Source organism: Mastomys coucha, unplaced genomic scaffold (assembly GCF_008632895.1).
Source record: "Mastomys coucha isolate ucsf_1 unplaced genomic scaffold, UCSF_Mcou_1 pScaffold8, whole genome shotgun sequence".
NCBI classification, from domain to species: Eukaryota; Metazoa; Chordata; class Mammalia; order Rodentia; family Muridae; genus Mastomys; species Mastomys coucha.
This window is the reverse complement of record NW_022196914.1, coordinates 1,399,665-1,411,672: the sequence shown is the minus strand read 5'-3', so window position 1 is coordinate 1,411,672 and position 12,008 is coordinate 1,399,665. Positions and strand designations below refer to the sequence as shown.

Genomic DNA, 12,008 nt, shown 5'->3' with positions numbered 1-12,008 from the left:
ATAGGAGGTAGCCTCTTTAGGTTTTATATCCCCACTGCTGTGAGGGACAGCTAAGGTTACCCCCATTAATTCTTGGGCACCTCCCTTATCATAGGTCTCTCTTTCTAGAAATGCCCTCACCTCCCTACCCCCATCACTTGCAGTTTTCCATTCATTCTCATGGCCAACTGACCATCTCTGCTGTCCCTCCACACACCTGATCCTGTACCCCTTCCCCGTAGCCCTTTCCCTATCTCCTCTCCCACCCAGGTCCCTCCTTCTATCTTCCTCTTATGACTATTTTATTCTCCTTCTAAGTGAGATTCAAGCATCCTTGCTTTTGCCTTCCTTCAGGTTTAGCTTCTTTGGGTCTGTGGGGTATAGCATGGGTATTCTGTATTTTATGGCTAATATCTACCTTTAAGTGAGCACATACCATGCATGTCCTTTTGGAACTGGGTTACCTTATTCAAGATGATATTCTCAAGATTCACCCATTTGCCTGCAAAATTCATGATGTCTTTGTTTTTAATAGTTGAATAGTATTCCATTGTACAGATGAACCACATTTTCTTTATCTATTCTTCAGTTGAAGGATATCTAAGCTGTTTCAAGTTTCTGGCTATTATGAGTAAAGCTGCTATGAACATACTTGAGCAAGTGTCTTTGTGGGAAGTTGGAACATCTTTTGGGTATATGCCCAGGAATGGTATAGATGGGTCTTGAGGTAGATCTATTCCCAGTTTTCTGAGAAACTGCCAAATTGATTTCCAAAGTGGCTATACAAGTCTGCACCCCCACCAGCAATGGAGGAATGTTCTCCTTACTCTATATCCTCACCAGCATGTGCTATCTCTTGAGTTTTTGATATTAGCCTTTCTGAGGCATGTAAGATGGAACCTCCAAGTTGTTTTAATTTGCATTTCCCTGATAACTAAGGACTTTGAGCATTTCTTTAAGAATTCTGTTGAGAATTCTATTTAGCTCTATACCCCATTTTTTAACTGGGTTTTTTGGGTTGTTGGTGTCTACTTTCTTGAGTCTAGGCTTGATTTTTAAATTCGACATTTTTCAAAATTTCTTTATGACATTATTTGTATGTATAACATTTAATAGTCACTCACTGCTTCCTACTATGTACAATGCTGATTTAAGTACATCCTCAGAATCTCTACATTAACTGCCAAGCTCATCTTTGATATATGCATGATTACAAACTTAACTCTCGTGACTTTGAAGGAATTTAGGATTTGCATGGAAATAATGAGTGATACAAGTGAGATGGCCAAACATGCCTCCCATGAGTAAATACAGACCAAGGAGACCTTTACTACAGGAGCTATCAATCTATGTACACAGCAGAATTGACTATCTGTTCTTACAAAGAAGGCAAAAATGAATTTTCACATCCACTTAAAAAATGCATGCCATTTGGATAAAATCTAGACTACACAAGCAAAGAGACCAAAAACACTTACTCTACCCTTTAACAATACTTATTTTCCCAGTCATTATTCTTCTAGGCATGATTTTATTTCATTTTATTTCATTTTTAGTTTGTTTGAGGAAAGGTCTTACTATATAACTGAGGCTGGTCTTGAACCTCCAACCCTCTTACCTCCATCTCCCAAGTGATGGGGTGCATACCTATGCACAACAGTGTCTATTTAAAAGCCATTTTATACATAGAGAAATTTCACAGTATGGTTTTTAAGTTTTTATTAAAAGTGTTCCTTAAAGCCATTTAAAAAAGATATCAGTAACCTCATACTGTGTGGCTATAATTTATTATTGGCTATTTAAGATCTGTCATTGTTTGCTATTATAAATAATGTTGTGATAAACATCCTTCTATATAAATCTCCGAATGACTTTTTGTGTACCATCTGTTCCCTGGAGCCCCTTGATTGGTGACATCTACCTTCACTAACTGACAGTGGACATGTGGAGCTGAAGCTGTGCAGCCAGAACTTGTCAAGAAGACAAATAGGGAAGCATGGGCCTGACTCTCATGTATAAACAGGCTGGGCACAGCTCTGATTTTGCAGGCTATTTGTTTGGTTAGAAGTAGGATGCTTACAGTGTATTCCAAAAGGGCCAAGGTGCCCTTAGAGGAAACCAGCCATTTGGAATCCAATTAATCAAGCTTCAGGGCAGGTTGGCATCCAAGAGCTGCTAGAATCATCACAATCTGACAACTTCTCATTGAGGACTAGGATTCAGATAAGGATGTATGTGAGGTGTAGCTTGTGGCTGATCTTTTGGAAACAATGGGGAATTTCAACCTTCAAAGTTAAGCAGAGTTGAGTGTTGTGAAAGTCCTTTACAGAAAGGGGAAGAAAAAAAAACTACCTAAAATGTTGTGTTCTTTACTGAAGATTGAAAAAGGCAACCCTTCATCAAGCTGAAATATCATGCTGCTAGAATACTGGAAATTTGAGATCATGTTCCTACAATGACTCTGTTCCTGACAAAATCATACAGTGGGGGAGGTCACTTATTTTGTCAGCATATTGCAGAGTCAACAAACTCAAAATCTATATTTCAAAAGACCTGATTTAATTTTCAGCCACCCAGGCAGCACAAACAGATACTTAGCACTCATTTTCATCAGCCTCGGAGGAGAAACCTCTTACCTTTGACCCAGAATTTATTTATTCTTCTAGGACAGAGCTGGAGATTCCCAATCTGAATTCCAGGTATTTAATATGCTCTGCTGCTGCTCTCTGCTTCCTGATGATAATTTTATTACTAGCTCTTAACACCTATTGTACTAAATTGCCATATTAATATTAATATCAGAGTGTGAAGAATTCAACTGGTAAATGGTATGCAAATTAGCTTAATGCAGACTTTAATGGGTTAGTGCACTAAAAAGTTCTTGGAGACAAAAGTAACTGAAGGGCTAAAAGATCAACTCATCATCACTGAAAGGAAAGAATACAAGGAAAAGAGAAATACTTTAAAGCAAGTGTGTGACTTGTTCTTAATCAAAGTAATAATTATTGCTGATGCGATCTTTGATTATACTATGGCAACAAATAGGAAATATTTTTAAAAGGTTTGTACTTATTTTTAATGGTCTGTATGCATGTTTGTCTCTTTGCAGGTTTGTAGTTGTGAATGTAGGTGCCCAAGGAGTCCCAGAAGAGGGTGAATTGGATCTAGGCATTTGCAGAAAGAAGAGTTGGACATAGTTATGATGGAAACCATGCATCCCCAAACCAAAGAATGTCAAGGACTGCTGGCAATTACTGGAAGCTAGAAGAGGAAGAATTCTAGGTGTCAGAGTGAGCTGGTCCTTAAGACAACGTACTTACAGTTTCTAGCCTGCAGGACTGTCAGGAAATAGATGTTTGTTACTTCAGCCAACCAGTTTGTAGCTCTTGCTAATGCCAGCCTCGGCTTTCACCATGTCCTGTCAAATTTATTTCTGCTCCCATTAATTAAGTCTGGGGCAGAGATCACAGATTTCCAGTTAGTTTCTGTTTTGAAAAGTTGGTTCTGTTTTGGTTTTGGTCTTCCATCTCAGAGCTGATGTTCATTTCCTAACCTGACCTGTGGCCACCACCAGCCAGTCCTCTTTCCAGCGTTCCTTTATTCAGAACCACGGCCCTTGCTATTTTTCCCAGTCCTTCTCTGTGCCTTGGGACTGGGGTACAGAAAGGCTCATTTTCATCTTACCCCTAATAAGTTACTTCACTATTTATTTCCTCTTTCTCTGAGTGTGCTGCCTTTCTTGAAAGCGTCTTGCTTTCAACACTAAACAGGAAGTGCTCTGAGCTCACGGGAGGGAGAAGTGCTTTGGCCTGGATTAGCAATTATAGGACCCTCTGAGAAACCCCACCACCATCAGCAGAGCTGACGTTTCATGGCACGTGCCAGGTCCTTACTCTTAGGTTACAGAGAAGCGCCCCCCCCCCCCAAGCAGCAGCGCAGATGGGGATGACTCTATGCTGAGTCGACCCCACCTGAGTGCGGTTTTTCAAGGAAACAGAAGCCAAACGTCTTTTACTGAAGCCTTTACTGGTTTAGCTGAATGCTCCTGACCGCAGCTGCCAGCCAGCACTGAAACACTTCTGATCACAGGTGCCGCACCTCCACTCTCTGAGCTGCTGCCCCTCACCACAGGTCCGGGTGTTAACACCACAGGTGTTTGCAGCTGGCTGCTGTTCTCTACTGTCCAAGGCAGCTAGACGTTTTCTTTATTTAGGAAAACCGTTCTTTCTATCCATGGAGAATGGTTGTGTTTGGTGGTTTTTTTGCTGTGCCTGCTTACACTTAACTGCAGATGGCCTCTCTTAGATCTGTTTCATAGGGGAGAGTTATGGGACCCACAGGAGAACTGAGTGGCTCAGAGCCAAATCAGCTTTGAAGGAAGGTTCTTGACTTACTTTGGGATGCCGACCTATTTAACGGATCTTATTCTGTAATTGTCTCAGGAAGGCTGACGGTAGGAGGCATACAAGCTTTCTCTCACTGCCAGAAGCCGGTGGGCAGCATGAGTGGGCGAAGGATGGGACAGTGAATCCTAGGAGAGAGGCCCACTCAACTCTAATTACACTAGGAAAATATGTTTTCTCAGGGCCTTTCCTGATCATTTTTTCCTCATTTTATATTACAAGATCTTTAGGATGTTGTCAAGGTTTTAGGATTAACGAGAGGAGGAAGGGCTGAATTTAATATGCAAAGTGTGGGAAGATTTCTACCAGGTGGCTGTGTCTCATGGCCTCCTTCCCTGAAGTGGGAGGCCCGCTGAATTGAAGACTACAGAAGCGGCTTCTACACATCCCCTTGTAGAGTGAAGAAGGAGAAGGAAGACCCTAAAGTTTTGACATCAACTATAAAATCAGCGTCAGCTGTGTCGTGATTCATCTCAAAACTAGGCGTTCTTAAAAGTGACCCTGCGGTGGTTACCGGCAGTACCACCAAGGATCCGGAACACTCCTTGCTACACTGTGGAGACTGAGAAATGATTTTTGAAACAAAAACAGGAAGGCTGGGTATTTGTGATGTGTACTAAGGACTCCGCAGCTTTCTGTTGATCGATCCGTTGAAAAATGCTATGGATTTTTATTATTTTTAATTGTGAGAATAATGTTTCTCACAAGCTTCAAAGGCCCTCTGAAGTCCCAATGTACTTTGTGCAATGTGAGACAATTTGCTGGGTTGATAATAGACGTTTTGAAGGACAACAGATGCTGGCATTAGATAGGGGGTGATCAAACGGCAGAGTGGGTTAGAGAGTAACAGTATGACAACAAACGACACAAGACAATTTTGTCCAGCAATTTATGGCTATGCCAGTTTACATATGACTTAAAAAATTGTTTAGGTTATTATACAAATAGGTTTCTATTATGACATCCCTGCACATAGGTGTCATTATACTGTGTTCCCATCCATTCACTTTCCTCACTTCCTGTCCATTGTTTGTGATAGTAAATTCATTTATCACTAGCCACACTAATCCGAGCACCTCCCAGGGTTCAGTATTTCCACCTTCCTGTTTGCACACCTCACCGCTCCCACTGTACAGATGTTTACTGTTTTCCCACGCGTTGATGACCCCATTTTGACACAGTAGAGTTGGTTTTCATCCTTGGAGCACTGTGGGGGCAACAGGCAGACACAGTTGGAAGTGTGGGCTGCAACAAAAGAGAGAGTGTGAGTCACCACAGACAACTCTTTGGAGCCTGGTGTTACTTAACCCTTCTCCATAGGACCCTTGATGGCAATTAAGAGAAAGCCAAAACTAGAGTGACATCCCAAGGTACCCAACAGTCACTGCATGGTGAGATAAGAATTTAAGGCAGCAGAGTGCTCTCTGGAAGCTAGTAAGATTCCAGAACTGGGCCCTTGTGACCCCTGCTGGGCCTCATGGTCCACATCCAACCAAGATGTGAGCCACTCACACTCACTGTTAACACCATTTATACGAGGTCCGTGACCTGTCCTGCCCTTTTCTCTGGGCACTTCTTAGTAACATTACAGTTATTATTTATTGGCCATAAGCGTTGAAACAATATGTTATGCCAAGCACTTTGCATACTTTATTGAATTCTTACAAGTCTATGATCTATCCTGCAGTTTGTCTGGGATCAAACGGTGTTAGGGACAGGTATTTTAATAAGTGACCCACAAGCTTCAGTGTGTTGAAATAACCCTATGTCATATGTGCTCATTTTATACTAGAATGTTACCTGGTTATAATATTCTGTGGCCTGTATTTTTAATAAACAGTTAATTTAGGTGATTCTCCCATGAGGGCTGCTTTTGGATGCGCCTAATCACTGAATCATTTCTACAAACCTTGTGTTTAGGAAACGGTCTTCCTCTTCATTTTGTGTGTGTGTCTGGGTCTGTGTCTCTGTTTCTGTGTGCATATGTGTGTAGGTGACAGAGGTTGTTTTCAGATATCTTCTTGGCTTACTCTCTACCTTATCTTACAGAGGCAGAATGTCTTGTTGAACTTGGAGTGTGCCTATTTTAGCTGTAGCCAACTGGAGAAGGTAAGAGCACTGGGAAAAATCTCGTTCATTGTCAGAAAGGATGCAGCTGGAAAAAGACCAAAGGATTATCACACCTTGCTTAAGAAATGAGTTCTCTCGGGATTTTCAGCTGCACCATCACCACTATTTTTGTGTCATCATGATTATGTGCACCAAGCCTGTTTATTTTCAACACCTAAGGGACATTCTCACTCCGTCTAGCAATGAATCCTTTAGCACTCGGGTCCTCACACTTTCACCATTACAAAACCCAGCTCAGGATAATCTTCTCTCATAGTTCTCATCCCATGGCTTTGCATTAAAGTGAGTCATGCAAGAACTGTCTAATTTGAGTTCTCCAAGGACGGCGAACATCTGAATGGAACTAAGAGCCCTTTATGTCCAACCCCTTCACCAGACTGTACAGGAACTTCCATAGGTGGGATGCTAAATGGTTTGTTGCTGAATGAATTTCCCCTTCCTGTTGGTTGGTTGGTAGCAGATATTTCTGTAATTCAGACTGAACATTTTATATCCATAAAAAGAGGGTCCCTAAGGGGGCCATTTCTTTTCTAAGTTTTGAAAAGAGAACATCTTACTACTTTGATATTCCACTTTAGATTCTCTCCCCCCTTAAACTCATTTTAGATAGGGAAGGAAAAGAGGGCACAGTGCAATCACCAGCACAGTTTAAGCAAGATGGCATTCAATTCAACTTAACATTACTAAGCCACAACTTGCTGTGAGTAGGTTGGGTATGAAATACATTTCTAAATTTCTCCTTTTTTTGTAGCTGCACTGGTTTGGCTATTTAATGGTGCCACTTCTAGTGCAATTCACTATGATGCTGACTTTGGATAGATTAAAGACTGGCAGAGTCATTATTGGCTACTTTCTGGTTGGATTTGAGTCCTAATCCACAGGAGGTAATTCATGCCTGGTGCTCTAAAACTTGTTAAAAGCCTATAGTCAGGAAGGTCATAGGCTCTTGGAGCTGTGTGTGTGTGTGTGTGTGTGTGTGTGTGTGTGTCTGTGTGTGTGTGATGCCCCTCATGTTGTTGTTTTGTTAAGTGGACAGATTGTCAAACTGCCTTTTAAATATTTATGTTTATACCTATAGATTAATGCTGCTTTCAACCCTTAGTTCAAAAAATATTGGGGGGGGGAGCTGTGGGTAATCAATGTATAAACTAATAGTTGATGAAGGTGCCGAGAAGAGGAGCCCTAAATAGAACATTTTTATAACCCCACCCATCCAGAAGGCTCAGGGACCAGCAAAGAGGAGAGGACAGAAAGGATGTAAGAGCCAGAGGATGAAGAGGAATGCTGTGAGATGCTATCTTCTGAGAATAGCATGGCCACTGCACTCATGAACTCAGAGCAGCTGTAGGTGCCTGTGGAAGACCCGCATGAAACAAGCCAGTCAAAAGGGAGAGGAGCTCATGAGATGCAGAGCTACTGAAAGCCTGTTGGGGGAAATGGAATAATTTTTCTTCTTAGATGTGGCTATTGGTACACTGTCCGTGCTCAGGTGAATAGCCCCAGAACCATGCAGGGAAGCAGTAAGTATACTCAGGGGAGTATTTAAGGATATTCATGATGATGATGGTGATAAGGAGGAGGAGGAGGAAAAAGAAAGATGGAAGCCGGAGACGGAAGTGCTGAGAGCATGTCTAAGGGAAGTGGGGATCGGAGGTTTGGCTTGGATATGATGACAATACATGTATATATTACAAAGTTGTCAAAGAATAAATAAATTATAAAACAATACTGTTTGAGGCTGACCATTTCTTTAAAAAAGTGCTTTTTAGTGACTTGACTATGTGCAAAACCAAAATTCTTTTAATTATATAAGTAAATATTTTTATTAAGAAATGCTTATGTATTAGGTTGATAACCCCCCAAATTCCATCAATTTGAACAATACTGATTAAGTGTTAAAACTTTTTAGTATTTATTTAAAAAATGAACTTGTGTTTGGAGAGTGTGTGGGCACTCAGACACTCTTAAAGCAGAGATTTCAATGCAGTTGTATTGCAGCAATTATTGCTAAGTCATACAGATTTGAAAGGAATAATTCATGAAAAAATAGTAAACCAAAATCTGTTAAAAGTAAGAATTCCATAAAGGCCTTCTATATTGCAAGGAAGAAAGCAAGATAACTCTAAACATCTCTATACATCCTGACTTACCCAGTAAAGTCAGAGGCCTAAACAACAACAACAACAACCACCTCATCTGGCTTCCCAAAACTAATTAATTAATTTTTGTATGGTAGACTTTTGAGACAAATTATTACATTGCAGCTGTGCTCTGGAAATCACCCTGTAACCCTAGTCTTGAGCTCATTAAATCCTCCTGAATCTGCATCTCAAATCCTAAGGTCACAGGTTTAAGCTCTCACGTTGGGCTCTCTCTATTTTTCTAACAATAATACCTTTGTACTACAACTCCCAGTGAAAATGTTCATATGTAAATAGAGGAAGGATCCTGGATAACACTTACAGGTCTTTCCACCACAAAATACTACTTCTGAGAGAGGTGCTAGGTGGTTGATGTTTTTGACCAAATAGCTAAAATACAGATAGTAGAGATTTTGTCTATTATGAGATTTCACAGTAACTAGAGCTGGGTGACATGGGAAGCAGGCCCCTGATTTTTGTCTCTTGTGTGGAATTGCCCTATTCAGCTATGGCGTGGAGTTAAAGACTCAGGTATTTTATTCTGTGTGAGGGGAGGGGCTCCATCAGATGCCCTGTGCTCTGTGAGGCTACATCTTTTTTCCATTTTGGGCAGAACTTGTGGCCTGCCAAAGATGATGATTTTGGTCCTCAGTTTTAAACTGATCAGAAAGAATATATTCTTGGGCAAGATGATGATTCTTCTCTCAGAAATGGAGAACCTTGGAGCAGGAACTTGAAAAGGGATTTTTATAAATCTGAGGTGGTTTTAGATGGAACAACTCCACAGGTTTCCACTGGGTGTTTTATTTCCAAGTTTTAGAAACACTTCTTGAAAATGTATCATAAGGGGAATCTGGATGCCCGTGTGATCTGTTAAATCCTAATCGCTAACCGCTTTTTGTAAATTATATGAAATGGCCCACTTCAGGGGCAGATGTTCTCGTGGAGTAGATGTAGTGCCATGAAGATTGCTTCCTTTCAGTTCACACATGTGATGTGAACAGCACTCCACTTGGGGAGGACGGAGAAGCAATGCTGCATCTTAAGGATGACTGACAGGTTCTAACGGAGGGACGACCACTAGGCTTGGTGAGGGTGTCAGCGGGTGAACAGCATATAAGATTCACAGAAACACTTCTGGAAAGTAGGCTAATGCATTGTATCAGTTAACGTTTTATACTTTAAAAATAATATTTATGGAGAGGATCTGGAAGGAGTTCGGGGAAGGGGAAGAATATGACAAAAGTATATTGTGAGGAGTTGTCAATGTATAAAGAACACATCATTAAATATTATTTACTTTTAAGTTCTGTTTTCTAAGGCAAGTATTAAAGAAATAACTTTAGATTAACAGAACCCTTTGTGATAAACTTATTGGCCATAACACTGTTTATAATACAAATGTATCAGGAAAAAGTTAATCTAATTAAATATTGGATAAATGAATCATATTTAATATTTTTACACATTTTATAGACATTTAACATGTGACAATAATATCAGGACATGAAAAAAGTTATATTTATGTCATGCCATGTTAAATTAACACATCAATTTGTAAAACATTGCATAAAATATGGCCCCATTTCATCTTTTATGTATGTTTATTATACCTAGGGCAATGCCTGAGATGTGTGAGGCACCAGGAACAATTTTTTTGTGAAGTTGGTTGTCTTTATAGTGACCCAGATGAGAATATCAGTACAATATGGGTAGTTCAATTTGAAGCAATTTTGAGCAAATAGTCTTTTCTGGACAATAGAATCATTTGTTCCCTAAGTTGTGCACTGAGTATGACCTCTGAATGACAAATGATGTACACTTTGGTCCTAGAGCTTTCTTGTGGACATCTGGTTGACCTCACAGACAGGGAGGAAGAGAAACAGTAGAAAGTAAAAGACTGTTCCATAGGTGAAAACCAGTGCTTGAGTCCAGTGGGACCCTGAACTTGGGCTCAAAATGTCTGATTGAGTAATACTGCCAGTCCTCAAAAGTGCCAGTCACTAATAGAGGAATTAAAGAAATTTAAGGAAAATATTTCAGCAATTGGCATCACACTGAACCCCAATCTGACCTAGATAGCACTCTTGGATCAACTGAGTATGAACCAACAGGGAAAAATGAGATAATTCTCACGAGGACTCTTTACCTGGGGTATGAAAGGGGCTGCTTGAAGCTGTGGAGCAGAATGGTATTCCTCTTTCTGCTCTGCAGTGGTTCTTAACCTTCCTCATGTCGTGACTCTTTAATATAGTTCCTCACAGTGAGGTGATCCCCAATCATAAAATTATTTTTGTTGCTACTTCATAATTGTACTACTTTATAATCATAACTTTTGGTACTTTATAATCACAATGGAAATATCTCTGTTTTCTGGGATCTTAGGCAACCCCTGTGTAAGGGTTGTTTGACCCATGAAATGGTCATGACCCACACATTGAAAACTGCTGTCTTATTGTTATCTAAGGATAACACTGAGTACACAGGCATAGGAAGAAGTTGGAAAGATATGCCCCTGAATTACTAAGGTAGCTACTTTTAGTTTGTGGTTGGTTATCTTTCCCCTTTTCTGTTTAGATCATAAAATTTTAACAAAAAAACCAGTTTTTGATTAAAGTCAGGTTATATAAAATCATATATATATGTATATATATACATATATATATCTATGATGTATAAATGCAGAGGAAATATGCCACATGATCTGAGTAGAACAGAGTGAGAACATTTCTAGTATTTATTTATCACACTGGCTTACCTGAACAATTTTCCCAGTCATAGCAGGTGTTGTATCCACAGGGCACCCTCTTTGTGCTATTCAATGCAAGTTTTAGCCTCTCAAGTCCCCATTCTAACTGTGGGCCTTCTTGGCAGGAACCAGCATGGACAAACTGGAACTGGTTGTTGTTTAAACATTTTTCAGCCAAAAATTTGCAAGCAGATGAAGTGAAGTACTGGCTGGATCCCCCATCAAATATACAGAGATCTTCTGAATAAGTGCTGTGAGCAGACAGGAAGCAAGTGTTATGTTTGAGGGCATATAGAAAATGCAGATAACATGTACAGGCGACTGGCCACTCAAGTTTTCTCCACCAGGTTTTTGCACTCTCTGTGTCTCTCCTTCCATCCACCCCTCCCACTTCCATCCCATGTGCCTCTGTGACTCATCTTCTTGAACTTCTATCTTTTTTTTTAAATTTTTTTATTAGATATTTTCTTTATTTACATGTAAATTTCTCCATTCCTAGTTTCCCCTCCAAAAAACAAAGAAACAAACAAACAAACAAAAACAAAAACAAACCCCTGTTGCCTCCCCACTCCCCATGCCTGCCACCCCACCCTCTCCCACTTATTG

General features: G+C 40.2%; 1 protein-coding gene across 3 annotated transcripts in view; it reads right to left on the bottom strand.

The window, feature by feature from the left end:
* Positions 1–5,267: 5,267 nt before the first annotated feature.
* Positions 5,268–12,008, bottom strand: part of C6 (complement C6) — an 83,313-nt gene continuing 76,572 nt past the window's right edge. For all 3 annotated transcript variants that reach the window (XM_031360042.1, XM_031360043.1, XM_031360044.1), the window contains 2 exons: positions 11,412–11,653; positions 5,268–5,627 (listed from right to left, as the gene is read on the bottom strand). In XM_031360042.1, coding sequence (XP_031215902.1) covers positions 5,446–5,627; positions 11,412–11,653 — 424 coding nt within the window. In that variant the 3' untranslated portion in view covers positions 5,268–5,445. The remainder of the gene's footprint in view (positions 5,628–11,411; positions 11,654–12,008) is intronic.